Below are 19727 nucleotides of genomic sequence, written 5' to 3'. Positions count from 1 at the left end.
CTGACCTGGCAGTGGCACAGTGGATAGAGCATCAGACTGGGATGCAGAGGACCCAGGTTCGAAACCCCGAGGTTGCCAGCTTGAGCGCAGGCTCATCTGGTTTGAGCAAAAGCTCACCAGCTTGGACCTGGGGTCACTGGCTCGAGCAAGGGGTTACTCGGTCTGCTGAAGGCCCGCGGTCAAGGCACATATGAGAAAGCAATCAATGAACAGCTAAGGTGTTGCAACGTGCAATGAAAAACTAATGATGCTTCTCATCTCTTTGTTCCTTTCTGTCTATCCTTCTTTCTGTCTCTGTAAAAAAAAAAAGGACAAGGGGAGGCCCTGGCTGGTTGGCTCAGTGATAGTGTCGGCCCATCATGTGAAAGTCCCAGGTTTGAGTCCCAGTCAGGGAACACAAGAGAAGTGACCATCTGCTTCTTCATGCCGCCTCCTCCTCCCCCTTCTCTCTCTCTTCCTCTTTCTCTCTTCCCCTCCCACAGCCATGGTTCCAGCTGTTAGAGCAAGTTGGCCCTGGGCACCTACGATGGGTCCATGGCCTCACCTCAGGCACTAAAATATAGCTTAGTTGCCAGGCAATGGAGCAATGGCCTCAGAGGGGCAGAGCATCACCTGGTAGGGGCTAGCCAGGTGGATCCCAGTCAGGGTGTATGCAGGAGTTTGTCTTTCTGCCTCCCTGCCTCTCAATTTAAAAATTAAAAAAAGGAGCTCTTGGGCCTTTCCATTTATAGTCAAAATCACTATTCCACTCCACTTTTTACATGCCTTCCCCTTTTTGTCATTTTTTTCCCTTTTTTAAATTTATTTATTTATTTATTTATTTATTTATTGTATTTTTCTGAAGTTGAAAACGGGGAAGCAGACAGACTCCCACATGCATCCGACTGGGATCCACCCAGCACGCCCACCATGGGGCGATACTCTGCCCATCTAGGGTGTCGCTCTGTCGCAACCAGAACTACTCTAGTGCCTGAGGCAGAGGCCACAGAGCCATCCTCAGCGCCCTGGCCAACTTTGCTCCAGTGGAGCCTTGGCTGCAGGAGGGGAAGAGAGAGACAGAGGAATGAGAGGGGGAGGGGTGGAGAAGCAAATGGGCTCTTCTCCTATGTGCCCTGGCTGAGAATCAAACCTGGGACTTCTGCACACCAGGCCAACGCTCTACCACTGAGCCAACCGGCCAGGGCCGACATTTCTACTTCTAATATCCTCTCTTCCTGTAATATGTATGCCCTTTTATATCTCTCACGCCTTTTTTTATATATCCTCATTTCTTTCTCTTTGCTCCTTCCACCTGCACAAACCTTCTGCTACTTATATAGGCCTGTGACTTACATAAACCTTCTGCAGCTTGCCTAGTCCCTCCTTTAAGTCATTCGGAAATAACTATTTTAGAATCATACATTTTCTATTTTTGTCTGTTAAACAATGTATTTTTATACCTTATATTTTTATTATTAAAACCATGGTTTTTTGCCTGACCGGGCGGTGGCGCAGTGGATAGAACGTTGGACTGGGATGCGGAAGACCCAGGTTCGAGACCCTGAGGTCGCCAGCTTGAGCACGGACTCATCTGGTTTGAGCAAAAGCTCACCAGCCTGAGCCCAAGGTCGCTGGCTCCAGCAAGGGGTTACTCGGTCTGCTGAAAGCCCACCGTCAAGGCACGTATGAGAAAGCAATCAATGAACAATTAAGGTGTCGCAATGCACAACGAAAAACTAATGATTGATGCTTCTCATCTCTCTGTTCCTGTCTGTCTGCCCCTGTCTATCCCTCTCCCTGACTCTCTCTCTCTGTAAAAAAAAACCAAAAAAAAAAACCATGGTTTCTTTTCAGTTGTATTAGAATTTTTAATTTTTGATACCTTAACCTTCAGTATGACCAAAAGTGGGTAATCGGCATTCTTTAGATTGATACTATTACAAACATATTCATAACTTTTAGAAACAGGTTCTTTCGCCTTAGCCGGTTGACTCAGTGGATAGAACGTTGGCCCAGCATGTGGAAGTCCCAGGTTTGATTCCCAGTCAGGGCACAAATGAGAAGTAACCATCTGCTTCTCTTCCTGTCTCCCTCTCCCCCTTCTCTCTCTCTTCTTTTGCAGCCAGTGGCTCAGTTGGTCCAAGCGTCGGCCCCACTCACTGAGCTTGGTTGATTCAAGCTTCAGCTCCAGACAGGGGTTGCTGAGTGGATCCCGGGTGGGGAGCATGTGGGAGTGTGTCTCTCTGTCTCCCCTCCTCTCACTTTAAAAAAAAAAAAAAAAAGAAAGAGGCCCGAGCCGGTTGGCTCAGTGGTAGAGCGTCGGCCTGGCGTGCAGGAGTCCCGGGTTCGATTTCCGGCCAGGGCACACAGGAGAAGCGCCCATCTGCTTCTCCATCCCTCCCCCTCTCCTGGGCATGCCGGGTGGATCCCGGTCGGGCGCATGCGGGAGTCTGTCTGACTGCCTCCCTGTTTCCAACTTCAGAAAAAATACAAAATAAATAAATAAATAAATAAAACCAACTCCCTCAAAAAAAAAAAGAAAGAAAGAAACAGGTTCTGTCTCCTTATCAGAAGGTGACAGAGTGGCTAGAACATCAACCTGGGACACTGAGGACCCATGTTCGAAACTCTGAGGTCACCAGCTAGAGTGCAGGCTCCCCAGCTTGAGCACAGGGTCGCTGGCTTGAGCACAGGGTCACTGGCTCGTCTGGAGCCCCTCCTCCACTCGCCCCATCAAGGCACATATGAGAAAGCATTGAATGAATAACTGAAGTGCCGCAACTACGAGTTGATGCTTCTCATCTCTCTCTCCTTTCCGTCTCTCTATCTCTGTCTGTCTCTCTCGCTAAACAAAAGAAAGAGGTTCTTTCATTGACAGACACGTTATATTTCAGAGGACATAACAGAGATAACAAGAACTTTTCTGTACCTCCAGGCAAAACAAACACATTTTATGTTAATAACTTTAAGACATTAATTAAACCGGTAGTAATATCAAATGATTTCTCAGAGCAGCTGATTCTTTAAAAAAATACACTTTGAATAACTTTGTATTTTACCACATATATAAATGGTATTATTAATAGCTGTAGAGAAGGCAAGATTTTTTCCGTTGTCCTTGACAGTTTTTCAAGGAGGCTTGAGGGGAGGGAGGGAGAGATACCACTAAGCAAGGACTATTTGGAGCCGCTTGAATTTTTTAAAAGTGGCACTTGCACATTTTCTTCTTCTTCTTTACATTGAGATCACACTCTCACCCCTTCTCCCACAGCCTGAACAAGGTTTGGGGTGGCATAGTGCCTCTGTTGTTCCTGGGACCACAGCAGTTCCCAGACCTTTAGGAGGCTTTAAAGTGTTTAAACGACTCCATTTTTTCCCCCCTTCCTGAGTTTTCTGTCTGGGAGGGGAATGAGATATTTTTACTCAGTTTGAACCACCAATTTATTTTTTTCCTGAGTAGAATCCTAATTATGTAACAGCATGAAAACTGGTACATAAAATAGTTTTGATTAGTCATTGACATAGCTATAAGTTAACCAGTCAGCTCGAATATGGCCTATTGGACTCTTTGGTGGAACTGAGACCAAGCCACATATTTTAAAGCATAAACAAAATTCAAAACAAAGACAAAGTTCAAACAAACAAGTATTTACAACCAAATTCTCCAAAAGGAGGGACTGAGACACTAATCTTAGAACCTTATCTCACACCAACCAGTATAGCAAATGACCTTTACAAGGTCCAGATAGCTCAAATCCCAAACAGCAAAGACAGAATTCCCAGTGTGAATAAAATAGCGAGAATTTCAGCCCTGGCCGGTTGGCTCAGCGGTAGAGCGTCGGCCTGGTGTGCGGGGGACCCGGGTTCGATTCCCGGCCAGGGCACATAGGAGAAGCGCCCATTTGCTTCTCCACCCCCGCCCCCCCTCCTTCCTCTCTGTCTCTCTCTTCCCCTCCCGCAGCCAAGGCTCCATTGGAGCAAAGATGGCCCGGGCGCTGGGGATGGCTCCTTGGCCTCTGCCCCAGGCACTAGAGTGGCTCTGGTCGCGGCAGAGCGACGCCCCAGAGGGGGCAGAGCATTGCCCCCTGGTGGGCAGAGCGTCGCCCCTGGTGGGCGTGCCGGGTGGATCCCGGTCGGGCGCATGTGGGAGTCTGTCTGACTGTCTCTCCCCGTTTCCAGCTTCAGAAAAATACAAAAAAAAAAAAAAAAAAAAAATTGCGAGAATTTCAGACTGACTGACAGATAGACAGACAGATTAGAGCTCTCAAACCGAAACCGACTCCTCCTATTTCACAGACCTGAGTACAATTTCAAATACAAACAAGGTAAATCAGGGACTCAAGTATGACACATAAATGAAACCTAATCAAGCCAAATAGCAGAGTTGCTACTTGGCCCCCAAAACTGAAGAGAATGAACACAGAGCACAGCAGTTAGCATGGCAAGACCTTATAGAACACATAAACAAGTTCAGGTTCCAAAATTTCATTCTATTTAAGTTTAAATGAGCAGTCCTCAAACATTCCAGTTTTAAAGCAACAATGCTCAATATTTAAATACAGGCATGAGACTATTCTATAGAATATATACAGTCAAAAATATACTCTATATACCTTATAGAGTATATACAGCCAAAACAAAACAAACCACCAAGTACTATGACCAAATCTCAGGGTGCCAAGACATTTTTCATGTCACAGAGCCTTGTCACCCACTAGGAGGCGCCTGTGGATTCCTCATGGAATCCGCAAATTATTCCAAAGAACCCCCAAGTGTCAAGGCAAAAAAGGCTTCTGGTTGTGCACACCAGGGACTTTTACCCAGCAGTCTGTCAACTCCCCAAAGTTAGTAGAGGCAGACAGAAAAACAATCAACTCCTCCTGTGCAGGTACTATACAGGCAACTGGCTCCCACATGGAGGTACTAGGGTTGAAGTCCTAGAGTCTTGCCTGCCAAAGCTATACTGCAAATGACTCATAGCCCAGTCCTAAATGGCTACAAAATCCCAAATGTCTAAAAAGACCCAAAGTTAGTGATAGAAGATTCCCTGTATGCACACCAGTTTGACTCACCCAGAGGCCCGTTTCCTTTTACCAGCTGGGCATAGCAGGCAACCAGCGCCAAGAGAGTAAAGGACAGTGCCCAAGTAAAATCACTTGGTAGCTGCTAGGGATTCCAAAGTTTCTCATGGGTTGATCAGTCACAGGCAGCCTGGGACCCCGTCCGAGATCCAGACACTTACTGGAGAGCCACCTGTCACCAGGAAAACCAGTTATACTACATGGGTGCTGATAAGAAGGAAAGAGGTTTATTCAAGTGCTGGCCATCTGAGAAGATGGGAGGACTCCTGTACTCAAAAACCCATTTCTGGCCTGGCCTGTGGTGACGCAGTGGATCAAACCTTGACCTGGAATGCTGAGGTCGCTGGTTCAAAACCCTGGGCTTGCCTGGTCAAGGCACATATGGAAGTTGATGCTTCCTGCTCCTCCCTCCTTTCTCTCTCTCTCTCTCTCTCTCACACAAACACATATACACACACACTCACTCTCTCCTCTCTAAAATACATAAAAAATAAAAAAATAAAACATTTCCGCCTGACCAGGTGGTGGCACAGTGGACTGGGACATGGAGGACCCAGGTTCGAGACCCTGAGGTCGCTAGCTTGAGTGCAGGCTCATCTGGTTTAAGCAAGACTCACCAACTTGAGCTCAAAGTCATTGGCTTGAGCAAGGGGTCACTCAGTCTGCTGTAGCCCTCCAGTTGAGGCACATATGAGAAAGCAATCAATGAACTAAGGTGCCGCAACAAAGAATTGATGTTTCTCATCTCTCTCCCTTCCTGTCTGTCTGTCCCTATCTGTCCCTGTCTCTGACCCTGTCTCTGTCGCAAAAAAACCCCAAACAAAACCATTTTCCTCTCTTGGTGTAGACAGGGATTTTTATAAGGAGGGGAAGGAGGGGACCTGAGGATTCATTCTTCTCATTCTGATGTTCATCAGCTAGAGGGGAACAGGTCTATTAACTGTAACAAAAACTTGGCCAGAGGTGAAAGTACAGGATTGATTATATACTTTGTGTGTGTGTGTGTGTGTGTGTGTGTGTGTGTGTGTTTCTGAAGCTGGAAACAGGGAGGCAGTCAGACAGACTCCCACATTCGCCCGACCGTGATCCACCGGGCATGCCCACCAGGGGGCGATGCTCTGCCCATCTGGGGCGTCACTCTGCCGCAATCAGAGCCATTCTAGCGCCTGAGGCAGAGGCCACGGAGCCATCCTCAGCACCCGGGCCAACTTTGCTCCAATGGAGCCTCGGCTGTGAGAGGGGAAGAGAGAGACAGAGAGGAAGGAGAGGGGGAAGGGTGGAGAAGCAGATGGGCGCTTCTCCTGTGTGCCCTGGCCAGGAATTGAACCCGGGACTCCTGCACGCCAGGCCGATGCTCTACCACTGAGCCAACCGGCCAGGACCTGATTATATACTTTTGATTTGTTATAGAACACATAATTATGTGGCCAACAGTTTTTGCCCCTGGGCCAGATTAGAAAGAAAACTTTTTTTCTTTTTTTTTTTTTCTGAAGCTGGAAACGGGGAGAGACAGTCAGACAGACTCCCGCATGCGCCCAACCGGGATCCACCCGGCACGCCCACCAGGGGCGATGTTCTGCCCACCAGGGGGCGGTGCTCTGCCCCTCTGGGGCGTCGCTCTGCCGCAACCAGAGCCACTCTAGTGCCTGGGGCAGAGGCCAAGGAGCCATCCCCAGCGCCCGGGCCATCTTGGCTGCGGGAGGGGAAGAGAGAGACAGAGAGGAAGGAGGGGGGGTGGAGAAGCAAATGGGCGCTTCTCCTATGCGCCCTGGCCGGGAATCGAACCCGGGTCCCCCGCACGCCAAGCCGACGCTCTACCACTGAGCCAACCGGCCAGGGCCTAGAAAGAAAACTTTTCACAGACCAGATGAAATATTAAAATTTTTAAATGTTATATACAAAAACGATTTGTTTAAGTAAACAAAATTTTATTATGTAATTTGTTTATAAATAAATATAAGTAATTTAGTACAACAAATTAACAAAAAAACTAATGTGATGTGTTGAGGCGCTTTGCATTGCCTATTATATTTTTAATATCTGGCTCTATGCTTGTAGTAGCTATTCTTAACACAGCCTCCAAATGTAAATCATTCAATCTCGATCTTGTACTTTTATTCAGATTCATTAAAGAAAAAGTTTGTTCACAAATATAAGTTGAGCTTACTAAATTGAAGTTGAAGATTACTAAATATTCCTTGGCAAGTTTTTTTAATTTCCATATTTTCCATTATTCAATTGCTTATAAAAATTGCACAGACGAGTACAAAAGTTGTAAATCTTTATAATGGAATTAAAAAAAAAAAAAAGTATTGCGAATCCATTCACCCAATTATTGGAAGTTAACCCTAGATTAGTTACACACAGAATTCTTTTCCGTGTATCACTATCTTCTTAAATATCTCAATTTCCAATAATCAAAGATACTTCCACTTCTGAATAGCTGAGATTTTAACTTTCATTGTTGTACAATGGTTAGATATTGTAGTTTATGTATAATGATTTAAAGTACTACTTATTTCATTTCCACAGTGCGTCGTGCGGATAATATTAAAAATTTAATCACGGGCCACATAAACTCATTACACAGGCCGGATTTGGCCCGCGGGTCATATGTTGACCATGCTTGCCCTAGTCCTTAATATCTGGCTCCCAAAAGTGAGGGGAGGAGAGAAGAAGAAATATGCAGTCCTTTAAATCTCACAGAAGTCGCTTCAACTTGAGGGGAGGGACTATAGTAGAGTTGTCCGCTAGGTGGGTAGAGGGATTCCTGGTCCGTCCTACTGCCTCATCCTCCTAGAATCCTCCCACTGTGTTAGAATTTTTTCCTGCATACTATGAAGATGATGCTTCAACATGTAATCAACAAAAGAAATTATTAGATAGTTCCCCTACTCTTTTCCACTCTTAAGTTTTGGGAGCTTAGCATGTATTTGACATTCCAGCTCATGTTGGCTCACACTCACCACTTTTCAGTATTTGGTATCCACTACACTGTGTAGCACAGGACTAGAATTACTTATGGAGGTCAGGCTGGTGAGAAAGCAGTGATAATGACAAGAGTAATAATAACTATAGTTTGTGTTTACTGAGCACTTGCTTGTGGGCTGGGCCTTATTCTAGGAACCCAGGGTAGTCCTGCCCTCCAGGAACTGATGGTTATCTTTGGCTTCTTTTCCTACAAGGCCTGGACTTGGCTCCTGGACACCTTGGTCTCTCAATTCTCTCTCTCTCTCTCTCTCTCTCTCTCTCTCTTTTATTTTTAGGTGACAGGAGGGGAGATAATGAGGCAGACTCCGGTATGCACCCTGACCAGGATCCACCTGGCAACCCCCGTCTAGGGCCAGTGTTTGAGTACTGAGTTCTTTTCAGTGCCTGAGGCTGATACATTCTAACAGAGCTATCCTCAACACCTAGGACCATGTTTGAACCAATCTTGCCACTGACTGTGGGAGAAGAGGGAGAGAAGGGGGGTGGAGAAGCAGATGATCATTCCTCCTATGTGCCCTGACCAAAATCAAACTCAAGATGTCCATATGCCAGGCCGATGCTCTATCCACTGAGCCACCAGCCAAGGCCTCTCAATTCTCTTCAAGCCTCAGCGCCCACCTGAGCTATCACCTCTTGTCTTTCTTGGACAGATTCCCAGGGAGGCACCTAATGGACCCCTGTGACCTTTGGCAGATTATCCTAGCACAGGGGTATGGAAGAGGGTGGCTCCCCAGGGCCCATGGGAAAAGCTGGCACCTAGAGGCTGGGAGTCATCTGAGGTTCTATCTGCCAGGTCATTTGGCCTCTTTAGAGAGGCCACAGTCTTGGCCACTCAGGGTTGCCATGAAACTGTCCTATAGGGTAAACTTCTAAGCTTTGCAGGCCAGACCATATCTGTCCCAAAGTCAGAGCATCTGAGTAAGTAACTGAATCATATTTACAAAAGCAGATGGTCATTGTATTTAGCCTACAGGCCACAGCTTGCTAGCCCCTCTTCTACCCTCATCCTCTTGCCTTTGGTCCCCTCATCTTCTCTTTGTCCCTCAAACTCTACTGCTCCTATCTCCCTTGTGTTTCCCATACCTACAGTAGCTTTCTCTTCTAGAGGTTGTAAGCAGCATCCTTACCACCACAGTCCCCAGTTTCAAGTGACAGGCGCCACTTACCTAAAGCCAGGGGTTTCATTCATTTGCAAATTCCCCTGTAGCTTTTTGGGCCCACACCCTGAGGTGGGCAATGTTTATGATCATAAGACATCAAGCATCTGGCAGGCTTCCTGTGCCCAAGACCTAACCAAGTGATTATGAGTTCATTCATCCCAAAGTGGCAACCTGGTCCCCCTTCCACAGGCTCTGGGTTCAGGGCTGTGAACAAGGCTCTAAGCGCAGCTGCCCCAACTCCATCCAGGCCTTCCTGTCCTGGGTTTCCTCGATCCCTCCCACACCAGCTCTGGCTCCCCATCACCCTTGTAGGCAGGGACTTTGGTCTGTCTTGGTCACTACCTTGCTCCCAGGATGTGGTACCCAGGACAACTTGAATAATGTCCCTGAGTAATTGAACAGATGGATGCTGCAGTAGCAGCAGAGCCTTCAGGCATCAACTGCTTCGGGCTCAACTGCCAAAACTCCCCTCTTTCAGGAAGCCCTCTGCAGATGCCAACTCTCTGGCTCTGAGGATTTTTGTGTTTGTAGACTGGCAAGGAGGGTCCAGGTACTAAGGTGTCTTGTCCATGCCAGGGAGGGCTTGTCAACCAACCATAAAACAGTGAGATCAGGCCGCCTACTGAGGAGGGAGCCACTCAGAGGTACAAACAGAGCTGAGAGCCTTGTCCCAGGCCTTGAATCTCGGCTCCTCCCCAGTCCTGGGAGCTCATGACTGATCCCATCCCTCTTGCCCACAGGATCAACCAGCAGCCGGCCAGGTGGGTTGGAGGCCTCACCTGGCTCCCCTGTCTATCTTGACCTGGCCTACCTGCCCAGTGGAAGTAGTATCTGCCAGGTGGATGAGGAGTTCTTTCGGAGGGTGCGTGCGCTCTGCTACGTCATCAGCGGCCAGGACCAGCACAAAGAAGAGGGAATGCGGGCTGTTCTGGATGCACTGCTGGCCGGCAAACAGCAGTGGGATCGTGACCTCCAGGTGAATGAGTGCTCCAGGGCCTTAGACAGTCTTGGTACAGGGCGGAGTCAGCACCTCCCAGTGTCTTCTTGTTGAACCTACACAGGGGTAGGAATGGGGCTCAGACTCAACTGCGTGGCCAAGGCCACAAGGAAAGGATGGCTAATGCAGGAGTCCTCCCCAGCTCTTCCTGTCACATCTATTTCCTCATGCATCTGCGGCAACCTGGGTGGGGATGCAGGGCGGGGCTGGTTCGATCACCTCTTCTGACCCCCAGTTGCTAACTGCTCTGCTGTCATGAGAATTGGCTAGGGAGAACAGGTAGGGTGTGTGGCATCTACACAGTTGAGAAAGAGGGCTGGGGTCCTTCCCAAAGGAAGCCTTGAAACAGCCTTGAAGGGTGAGGCAAGTTTGGGCAGAGGGAAGAGCTTCTAGGTACTGTACCTGGCTACCAGCTCAGCATGTATGTGTGTGGCACTTGCCCTTGCACGCTGCTTACAAAGCCTGGGTGTAGTGCACAGCATGGGCAAAGGCCTGGAGGTGGGAGTGAGCCTCCTGAGTCCAAGTAGCTGGAGGGAGGCCTGCGTGAGCCCGGAGTGGGAAGCGTGGAGAGGGGTTCACAGAATAGTAGCCTCCTTTCCTGGGTTGTAAGAAAGCCCTTTGGGTGCTGTGGGGAACAGAAGGGATTTCAGGGACCAGCTGGCCACTAGCTGCAGACATCCAGGCAAGAGATAAGGAAGGTGGAACACATGTGGTCAGAGAAGGGGCCTCAGCTGCCTAGGGGCTGAGCCACAAGGGAAGAGGATATTCCTCTTCATTGCCTGTCCATTTTTCCTGCCCGCAGGTGACCTTGATCCCCACCTTCGACTCAATGGCCATGCATGAGTGGTACGAGGAGACACATGCCCGGCACCAGGCGCTGGGTATCACGGTGCTGGGCAGTAACAGCACAGTATCTATGCAGGACGAGGCCTTCCCCGCTTGCAAGGTGGAGTTCTAGCCCTGCCCTTCCCCACCCTACCCTACTCTACCCCACCCTCAGCCCAATCTGCCACTGTCCTGAGAGTCACTGCATCAGAAATAAACCAAGTGTCCCATTCTACTGTGGCCTCGGTTCCTTCTGCCAACAGGAGACTTGGTGGCACGTGAGACAGTCCTTGCCACCATGTGGGTCCCAGATCAGGCATAGCAGAGGTTGTGCCCCTCCAGTAATGACTGCTGGAATTGGGGCTCACTGCTGACTGCAGTCCTCCAGCCCACCCTGGCTACTGTGAAGGACCCACTTTACAGATAGGAGGCAGCTGCCAGACCCCGCCATATGGACCGATCCACAGCTAAGGTGAGGTTTGAACCCTAGAGACAATGCTCCAAAGCCATAAAATAAAAGCTTCCCTCTTTTATGGCTCCAAAGCCATAAAAGAAAAGCCATGCTTGTGCCAGGAGTCACAGCTGGAGGAAGGTCTTAAAGAAGAATCAGAAACCCAAAAGTTGTAAATGCAGTGTCTTGACGAGCCCCCGCCCTTATCACTGCATGTACAGAAATTCCTAGATACAATTTTAGGCCTTGGCCAGATAGCTCGGTTGGTTAGCGTCATCCTGATATGCAAAGGTTGCAGGTTTGATCCCCCATCAGGTCATGGCACATACAGGAACAGATCAATATTTCTCATTCTCTTTTCCTCTCTCTCTAAAATCAGTAAGAATTAAAATATATATATATATATATATATTTTTTAATTCAGATGAGATGCTATCTGTAATGGGTTGAATGGTGACTCTAAAATACATGTACAAATCCTGGCCGTTGATACCTGTGAATGTGACTGGATGTGAAAAAAAGGTCTTTGCAGATGTAATCAAGTGAAGGATCTTGAGATGAAATCATCCTAGATTAGGTTGGTTCTAAATCTAATGTCCAGTGTCCTTATAAGGGACAGGGAGGGAGACCCAGGCCCAGAGGAGAAAGCTATGTGCTGATGGAGGAGGCAGAGATTGAAGTGATGCAGCCATAAGCTGAGGAACACCAGAGCCCCCAGAAGCTGGAGGAAGTGAGGAAGGCTTCTCCCCTAGAGCCTCCTAAAGGAGCCAACCCTGCTCACACTTGGTTTTTTAAGCCCCCACCCCCCATTTGTGATACTTTGTGACAGCAGCTCCAGGACACAAACACCATGAGATGTCCTGAGTTGATCAGCACACTGCTCTTCTCCCTGGAAACAGTGGCCTGAATCCATGTGTGTGGCCACGTAGCATTCCCCAGTGTAGACTCCTTTATCTGGCTGTCTCGGCCAATGTCATAGTGTGTTCAGGCTCCTATGACGATACCATGGATTGGGCAGCTTAAACAACAGACACGTAATTCTCACGGTCTGGAGGCTGGAGGTCTGAGAACGGGGTGCCAGCATAATTGGGTTCTGGTAAGGGCCTCTTCCTGGCTTGCAGACAGTTGGCTTCTTGCAGTGTCCTCATATCACAGGGGTGTTAGCAAGTTCTCCTTATAAAGACTCTAATCCCATCAGAAGAGCTCCACTCATGGGCTCATCAAACCCTAATGACCTTCCAAAGACCCCATCTCCTAACACCATTTCTTTGGGGATTTGGGCTTCAACATAGGAATTTAGGGGGATACAAGTCAGTCCAGAGCAGTCAGGGATCAGAGACAGGGCCAGAGGCAGGTGCAGAGATCTCTCCTTTGATTCTATTTATTTTAGTAACCTGGGGGAGGGGTCTGGGCTGTTGCCGTCAATACTTTGGGTGTTTCCCTACCTTTTACATTTCTGACACTGCTGTTTTTCATCACCCTCACTCAGCATCCCACCTTGACAGAACTTCCATCACCTAGACAGGAAGAAGGCACATGCATTGAATCAGGACCAGCTCCTAAAGGCGAAGCATTTCATTGACCAAGCAAGTCATGACTCCCCAGTTCAGGAGCTGAGAGACACTAAGTTCCTCCCTGGTACCTGGAAGGAAAATCAGAAATAATGATGAAAATCAGCTAATGTCCACTGACAGGTTCCCCCACAGAGATTTTTGCTCTGGCCCAGGGTTGACAAAACAAATTCCATAAAAAGTCAGATTTTTTGGCATTGTGGGCCATACAGTGTGTCCAGACCACTCAATTCTGCTGTTGTAACTCAACAGATGGAAATGGCTACATAACAATAAAATTTTATTTACAGAAATAGGCTGAGGGCTAGCACTGGCTAGTTAGCTCAGCCAATTAGAGCATTGTCCCAAAACACCAAGATTGTGGATTTGATTCCTGGTCAGGGCACATATGGAAATGATCAATGAATGCACAGCTAAGTGGAACAACAAGTGAATGCTTCTCTCTTTCTCTTTAAAATCAATAAATAATAAGAAAAAAATTTAAAAATATAAAAGAGGCTAAGGGCTGTGATTTAGGACATAACTCTGAACCTTTCCAATCTACATGCTAGAAACAGCTTGCAGCTTGGAGTCTTCCTACCACCCCAGCCCCTCTTCCCTTCTTTCTTTCTTCTCTCTCTGTCTCTTCATCCCTGTCCCCAATCTCTTCTGACAGCTATCTGGCCAAGCCTCTGCAGGAGTAGCCACTAAAAATATTCCTGCAGAAGCGAAGCACCTGGGAGCCCTGGGTCTGTGCAGGATCCAGATCGGTGCCCTTGACTGAGGTAACAGCTCTGCACTGCCTGCAAACTGGCAGCCCCTCCCTGATACCCTGCTCCTGAGCCACATGGCTGCCTTGGGATTTCTTGGGATTTCTCATCTGGTTTCAACACCCAGATCCTGTCTCTAGGCCAGTGGTTCTCAAACTTTTTGAAGTTAGGGCGCATTTAAAACCCTAAAAATACTTGTAGGTGCACTATATACAAATTTCTGAGAAATATGTTATAATAATTAAGTCAAATATTAGAGAAAAAATATATAAAGTCTAAGTGTGCTTTTATGGTTATTAAACAAAATAAATACAAAATTAAATTTATTCTGACATTAAAACACATTTTTGTTACATTTTTTGAGTTATGCTGTTTAGAATTCGTAAAAAAGGGGTTAAAAATTAAATGACAAAAAAGTTCTCTTTTTATATATAGTTACATTCTTAGTGAGATATAGTAAATTCGGTAGGTCCCGGCACGAATGTGTTAAGTTTTTTCATTCTTGTGTTTATGAGAAACATGAGCCTGATGTGTCTAGCGATTTTTTCAATGTTTGGGCATATATTTGAAAGGCAAACTCTCATTTCCTTGTCAATACATTGAAGAATTCCTCTCTTTTTACTCTTAATTGTATTGAGGGTAGAAAAATCCTAATTCACATAAATAGGATGTTGAAAATTGTAGTAAGCCTGACCAGGCAGTGGTGCAGTGGATAGAGCATCAGACTGAGATGCGGAGGACCCAGGTTCGAGACCCGGAGGTCACCAGCTTGAGCGCAGGCTTATCTGGTTTGAGCAAAGCTCACCAGCTTGGACCCAAGGTCACTGGCTTGAGCAAGGGGTTACTCAGTCTGCTGCAGGCCCACAGTCAAGGCACATACGAGAAAGCAATCAATGAACAACCAAGGTGTCGCAATGAAGAAACTGATGATTGATGCTTCTCATCTCTCTCTGTTCCTGTCTGTCTGTCCGTCCCTCTCTGTCCCTCTCTCTGACTCTCTGTCTTTTTTTAAAAAAAAAAAATTGTAGTAAAATGTTCAAAGCTTTTTTAGATATTGCCACATATTCTTTTATAGAAATCCAAAAGGCATCAAGAGACAATTCCTTATGTTTAATCATCAATCCAAAACCCCCACCATACATATCATCTTAACTTTACACCAAACAAAGGATAGAAGAAACTTGCCTCCAGTCTTTCCGGGGAATATGGGGGTAGTGTAAACAATCCAGCACCACAGCTTAACAGCCTTTTGCAACCTAATCAGGCAGGTGAGGTGGGGGGTTGGATAGACTGTCAGCTTACAGCCAATTCCCCACACCTCTGTCCCCCAAAAATCTGCCCACCAGGCATATATTTCTCTGTAATACCATAGGGCATACCTGGAAATCTAGGGCGCATCAGTGCGCCCTGGCTCACACTTTGAGAACCACTGCTCTAGGCCTTTGCACTCCTGGTGTCCTGTTTGGACTGCCACCATCCAGCAAGTCACCATTAAGCAGATACTGCCTTCACAGGGAAAACAGTATGGAGAGGGAGTATCAGATGCAGGCGACCACAACTGACAGGGTCAGGTGCCAGATGAGGCCACCATACCACCCCAGGATAAGGATGCAAAGGATCAAGCCACATTAGGGGAAATGGAAGAGTACGCCTGGGAAGGGACCCACAGAGGCAGAGGAACTGAGAGGAGATTGGTAACACTGAAGCCCACAGACAATGCACACCCTACAGCTTCCTGCATGCCTTACTGAGCAGTTGCAAGTTCCACTTCTTGGGCTGAGGGCACGGCCAAGCTGAGGAGCAGTGAGAAGACCAGGCTTGGGCGTGCATTTGGAAACACGGGACAGGGGGGAAGGTGTAGGGCTGGGGGACCCAGATCCCTGGTGGGGTGTGATGGGAGCACTTGTCTGGGAAGATGTGAGCTCTTTGGAGGCAGTGAGGTGGAAGGGAGTGGTGGGTTCTCCTGGGAGAAGCAGCACAATAACCTCTCATCTTCCAAGCCCCACCTGCTAGGGCCCCTCCTCCAGGAATTCCTTCCTGTTCTCCCTCTCATCCCACCCCCACCCCTAGCCCAGGCTGTCCTCTGACTCTTCCTTGACCCACTCCCTTTAAAATGCCACCCTGTCCACCCTCTTATGTTTCCTATCTAGTCCATAGCCTGGATTGCTGCTGGAACAGGCAGCCTACACACAGTATGTAGCTTTACCTGCCTGGCAGGTGCTCAGGAAGTGTTGGTTGTGTCCCAACTTGGCAGCAGTGCTGGGTGAACTTGTGAATGTTAAACTTCTTTGGGCACCCCACCCACATTTCAAAACTAAGAAAATTGGCCTGTGAACCCCCAGGTGAAGTGGCCTTGGGCTGTATTAATGTTGACTGGACCTCTGAGTTTTCTTCCTTGGCCTGCTTAGCCACAGGCACCCCTGCAGTCCTGTTCTGCATCCTGTCCTCCCCATCATTACAGCATCTTTTGGGATCCAAGGTCAGGGCAGGTGAGAGCTTTGGCAGTAGTACACCTAAGTCAAATCATGCCTTTGACATGTCTTCATTCTGTGACTTCAGAGACTATCCTCTTGTCTATGAGCTACAGTCTCTTTGTAAAACAAGAATTCTCTCCCTCACCCCACCCCTTACCCCTTTCCCAGGCTTGAGGGAGGCAAATGTGGGGAGTAGAATGTACTATAGTTCAGACCCCACCTGACTGGTGCGGATGGTGCTAGGGTCCCCAAGGAGCTCCCAGCCATTTGGGGGTAGGGGCTGAGCCTGACACAACACCTGAGCCCTGGGGGAGGGGGGCGGTGTCAGTCAGACCAGAGCTTCCAGATAGGTTATGAGAGCTAAGTTATTGGTTAGATGTGGAGCTGAACACTCCAGGCAGAGGGAACAGCAGGAGCAAAGGCTCTGGGTTAGGGATGATTTTGTTCAGACTGCAAAGATGGGGACAGGGCTGGACTGCACAGGCCCGAAGGGGAGTGGAGTGGACTGGGGTCTTGGCTGGGGGTGCTGGACAATCATGGGAGGGTTTGGAGCTACAGAAACAGGTGATGAGTTTCTATTTAAAAAATAAAACAGGCCCTGAAAAAATAATAAATAAAATAACAAAATAAAACAGGCCCTGGCCAGCTGACTCAGTGGATAGAGCATCAGCCTGGCATCAGGACGTCCCAGTTCAATTCCCGGTCAGGGCACACAGAAGCAACCATCTACTTCTCCCCTCTTGTCTCCCTCTTCCCCTCCTTGCAGCCAGTGACTCAACTGGTTTGAGCATTAGACCGGGGCGCTGAGGATAGCTCAGTTAATTGGAGTATCAGCCCCAGACCAGGGTTGCCAGGTGGATCCTGGTTAGGTGCATGCAAGAGCCCGTCTCACTATCTCCCCTCCTCTCACTTTAAAAAAAACAACAAAAAACCCCTGTGGCTTGGGGTTAACCTCCTAAAGCTGCTCTCTGTGCACCTGGAATGGAACAATGAAGCAAATAGAAGGCGAATGGTGTGGAGACATCTGCACAAACTTATTTTTAACTTAATATAGGTACAGTTACATATGGAAGTATTTATAGGTTTGTGTATATACACAGGTTAGTACACACACACATATATCCTTGCTCTGTCAGCTGAGATGGCCTAAAATCAGTGATGTTCCAGTAGCAATGAGCACCCCTACTGCTCCAGTCTTGGTTTCTAACACCGTTCTCCAGTGAAAGACACCAAGACTGCTCCTTGGAGAAAAGTCTGATTGTCAGTCAGCCTAGGGCAGAGAATAGATGAGGTGAGCTCCTAACATCTTGTAGTGACAGTGTCCTGGGATTGAATCCACAACCTTTTGTGTATTTGGGACTATGCTGTAACTAAGGGAGCTATCTGGCCAGGGCAGCAGGGTATTGAAGTGGAGGGTTGAATAGGGTTCTGGCAGGCGCCAAGTCTCATTTTTGGAGGACACGGGTGAGAGGGCCTGGAGTTTTTCAGATCTGTGACATTATTGGGGATGGTTTTCCCCACACCCCTGAGGCCAGCCAGATCCTGGGCTGACCTCATAAGACTGTTGACTTGCTGTGTGGCCTCCAAGAAAGTTCTTCTCTTAGCCTCAGTTTCCCCATATGTAAAATTAGGATCAATAATGTTCCTCTCACAGGCTTGTGGGGGGACATCAAATGAGCCCTGTTCAGTGCCTGGTACATAGTGAGTTCTCAATAAATTTGTCGTCCCTTCCCCCACCCACCTGGTCTCGGATGGCGCGGCGTCTGTAGCTTTAAATTATGCAGATAACCTGCAGGTGGTGGGAGAGAGAGTGAGATTAAAGGAGCCTGATTCAGCCAATCAGTGCGCTGAGTTGGCGGAGCTGGATGCCTACATGGCCCAATGGCTGGCTTCTCCGATTCCGAGTCCAACCCCGCGGGTCCTGTCGCGGTAGTGGGGAACTCTCCGCCACGCCCCGGAGGCGGAGCCACACGGAGGCCCCGCCGCAGCCGCGCAGGGAGGGGCGGGGCCGGGCGGGCTCGGGTGTCAGCGACAGAGCCGCAGGTGGCGGCGGGCGCGGGGCTCGGCCCGAGCTCGGAAGGTGAGTTTTGTCCCCCATCTCCCACCAATCCAATCCCTCTGACCCGCGCAGCCCCGCGTGCGCACGCACAGTGCCCCGCAATTCTGGTGGCATTGGAGGGGCAGAGGCTCAGCGGGGTTTGGGGGAATGGCGATCAGGGTTTCGGGGATCTGCAGGGTGGGCGCCCCGACCTCCCCCAGGTGATAATCAGGGGTTCGCAGAGGAAGATAGGGACCCTTGCCCTAGTTCCTTGTCTCCTGTGGCTTAGAACCGGAACGTACAGGGGGGTGGCTATGACCCTCCCCCAAATCCCTTTATTCTAACCTTGGATCTGGGTCTAGGTTCTGGGGCTGCTCTCCTTCCAGCCTGAGACCCAGGATAGTCGAAGTGGAGACCACCCTCAATTTCCCTCTCCCCATCTGAGACCTGCACCCTCCAGGATCGAGATGAGGAACCTTTTTCCCCTTTTCTCCACTACAAACCCTGATCCAGTCCTCATAGAACTGGGGGTCACCTGGGGCCCTCCTGTAGACTGTCCTATCCCAGCCCCCTACCACAAAGATGGGGGAGGGCACCTTTTGCTGGCATCCTATTCAAGAACCCTAAGGTTGAAATTCTGGGGATGGGGTCAGTGTGGGGTCCCTTGCCAAGTGGGTCTGGGCCAGGCAAGGCCTGGAAGGGCCTGGAGTAGACTTGGGAGTGGTCCCTGCCTCAGTGGGGGTTGAGCAGTGAGCATCTGTTCCTGGGTATTAAAATAAATCGAGGTAAATTAGGATCTTGCTGGAGGCTGACTGTGAGTGGGGTGTGGAGGAGGGATGGGCGGCCCCTCCATCTGCCTTGGATCCCAGAAGTCATCTGCCCAACTCTCAGTGGGGACCAGGAGAAGGCTTTGAATGGACCTGTCTCACTGGCGACCTTGGGCATATGACAGCACCTACCTGAACCTTAGTTTTCTCCTTTGAAAATGGATTGGGAGCTTCAGAGCCTATATTCTCCAGATTCTGAAACTCACCACCCCCATCTTTGCCAGATCTTGACCCTCCTACCCTTTTGCTTAAGATGTCAGTGATTTGGGGTAAGAGAGCAATGGGTTTGAAGATCCCCCTACCTTTGACATGCTTTACTGACCTCTTGAGCCTCAGTTTACTGCACTGCAAATGGGTGGATGGTCACACTCTGGCATTGCTGGAAGAGCTACTCTGCCAAACAGTAAATTATATCACCAGGCTGCAATAGTTAGAACAGGGGCTCTACCACCCAGGTCTCATCAGCAGGGCTGCCCAGGACACACCCTGACCCACATACCATCACCCACGCCAGGGGTAAGACAGTGCCTGGGCGGGGTCCTAGGCAGGAGCCAGGCCAGCCTGTCCCCTTTCTCCTGAAACTC

At 48.7% G+C, this 19727-nt stretch overlaps 2 protein-coding genes across 7 annotated transcripts in view; both read left to right on the top strand.

Moving 5' to 3' along the window:
* MAP1S (microtubule associated protein 1S) overlaps positions 1 to 11268 on the top strand; it is a 32371-nt gene extending 21103 nt beyond the window's left edge. For both annotated transcript variants that reach the window (XM_066269995.1, XM_066269984.1), the window contains 2 exons: positions 9952 to 10187; positions 11011 to 11268. In XM_066269995.1, the coding sequence (XP_066126092.1) occupies positions 9952 to 10187; positions 11011 to 11166 (392 nt within the window). In that variant the 3' untranslated portion in view covers positions 11167 to 11268. The remainder of the gene's footprint in view (positions 1 to 9951; positions 10188 to 11010) is intronic.
* A 6992-nt stretch (positions 11269 to 18260) lies between these two features.
* The window catches only part of FCHO1 (FCH and mu domain containing endocytic adaptor 1), a 33193-nt gene continuing 31726 nt past the window's right edge, over positions 18261 to 19727 (top strand). For all 5 annotated transcript variants that reach the window (XM_066269944.1, XM_066269971.1, XM_066269961.1 and 2 more), the window contains exon 1: positions 18261 to 18358. The gene's annotated coding sequence lies outside the window, so the exon portion shown is untranslated. The remainder of the gene's footprint in view (positions 18359 to 19727) is intronic.

Source organism: Saccopteryx bilineata, chromosome 1 (genome assembly GCF_036850765.1).
Source record: "Saccopteryx bilineata isolate mSacBil1 chromosome 1, mSacBil1_pri_phased_curated, whole genome shotgun sequence".
Lineage (NCBI taxonomy): Eukaryota > Metazoa > Chordata > Mammalia > Chiroptera > Emballonuridae > Saccopteryx > Saccopteryx bilineata.
This window is presented reverse-complemented; position numbering and strand designations above follow the sequence as displayed.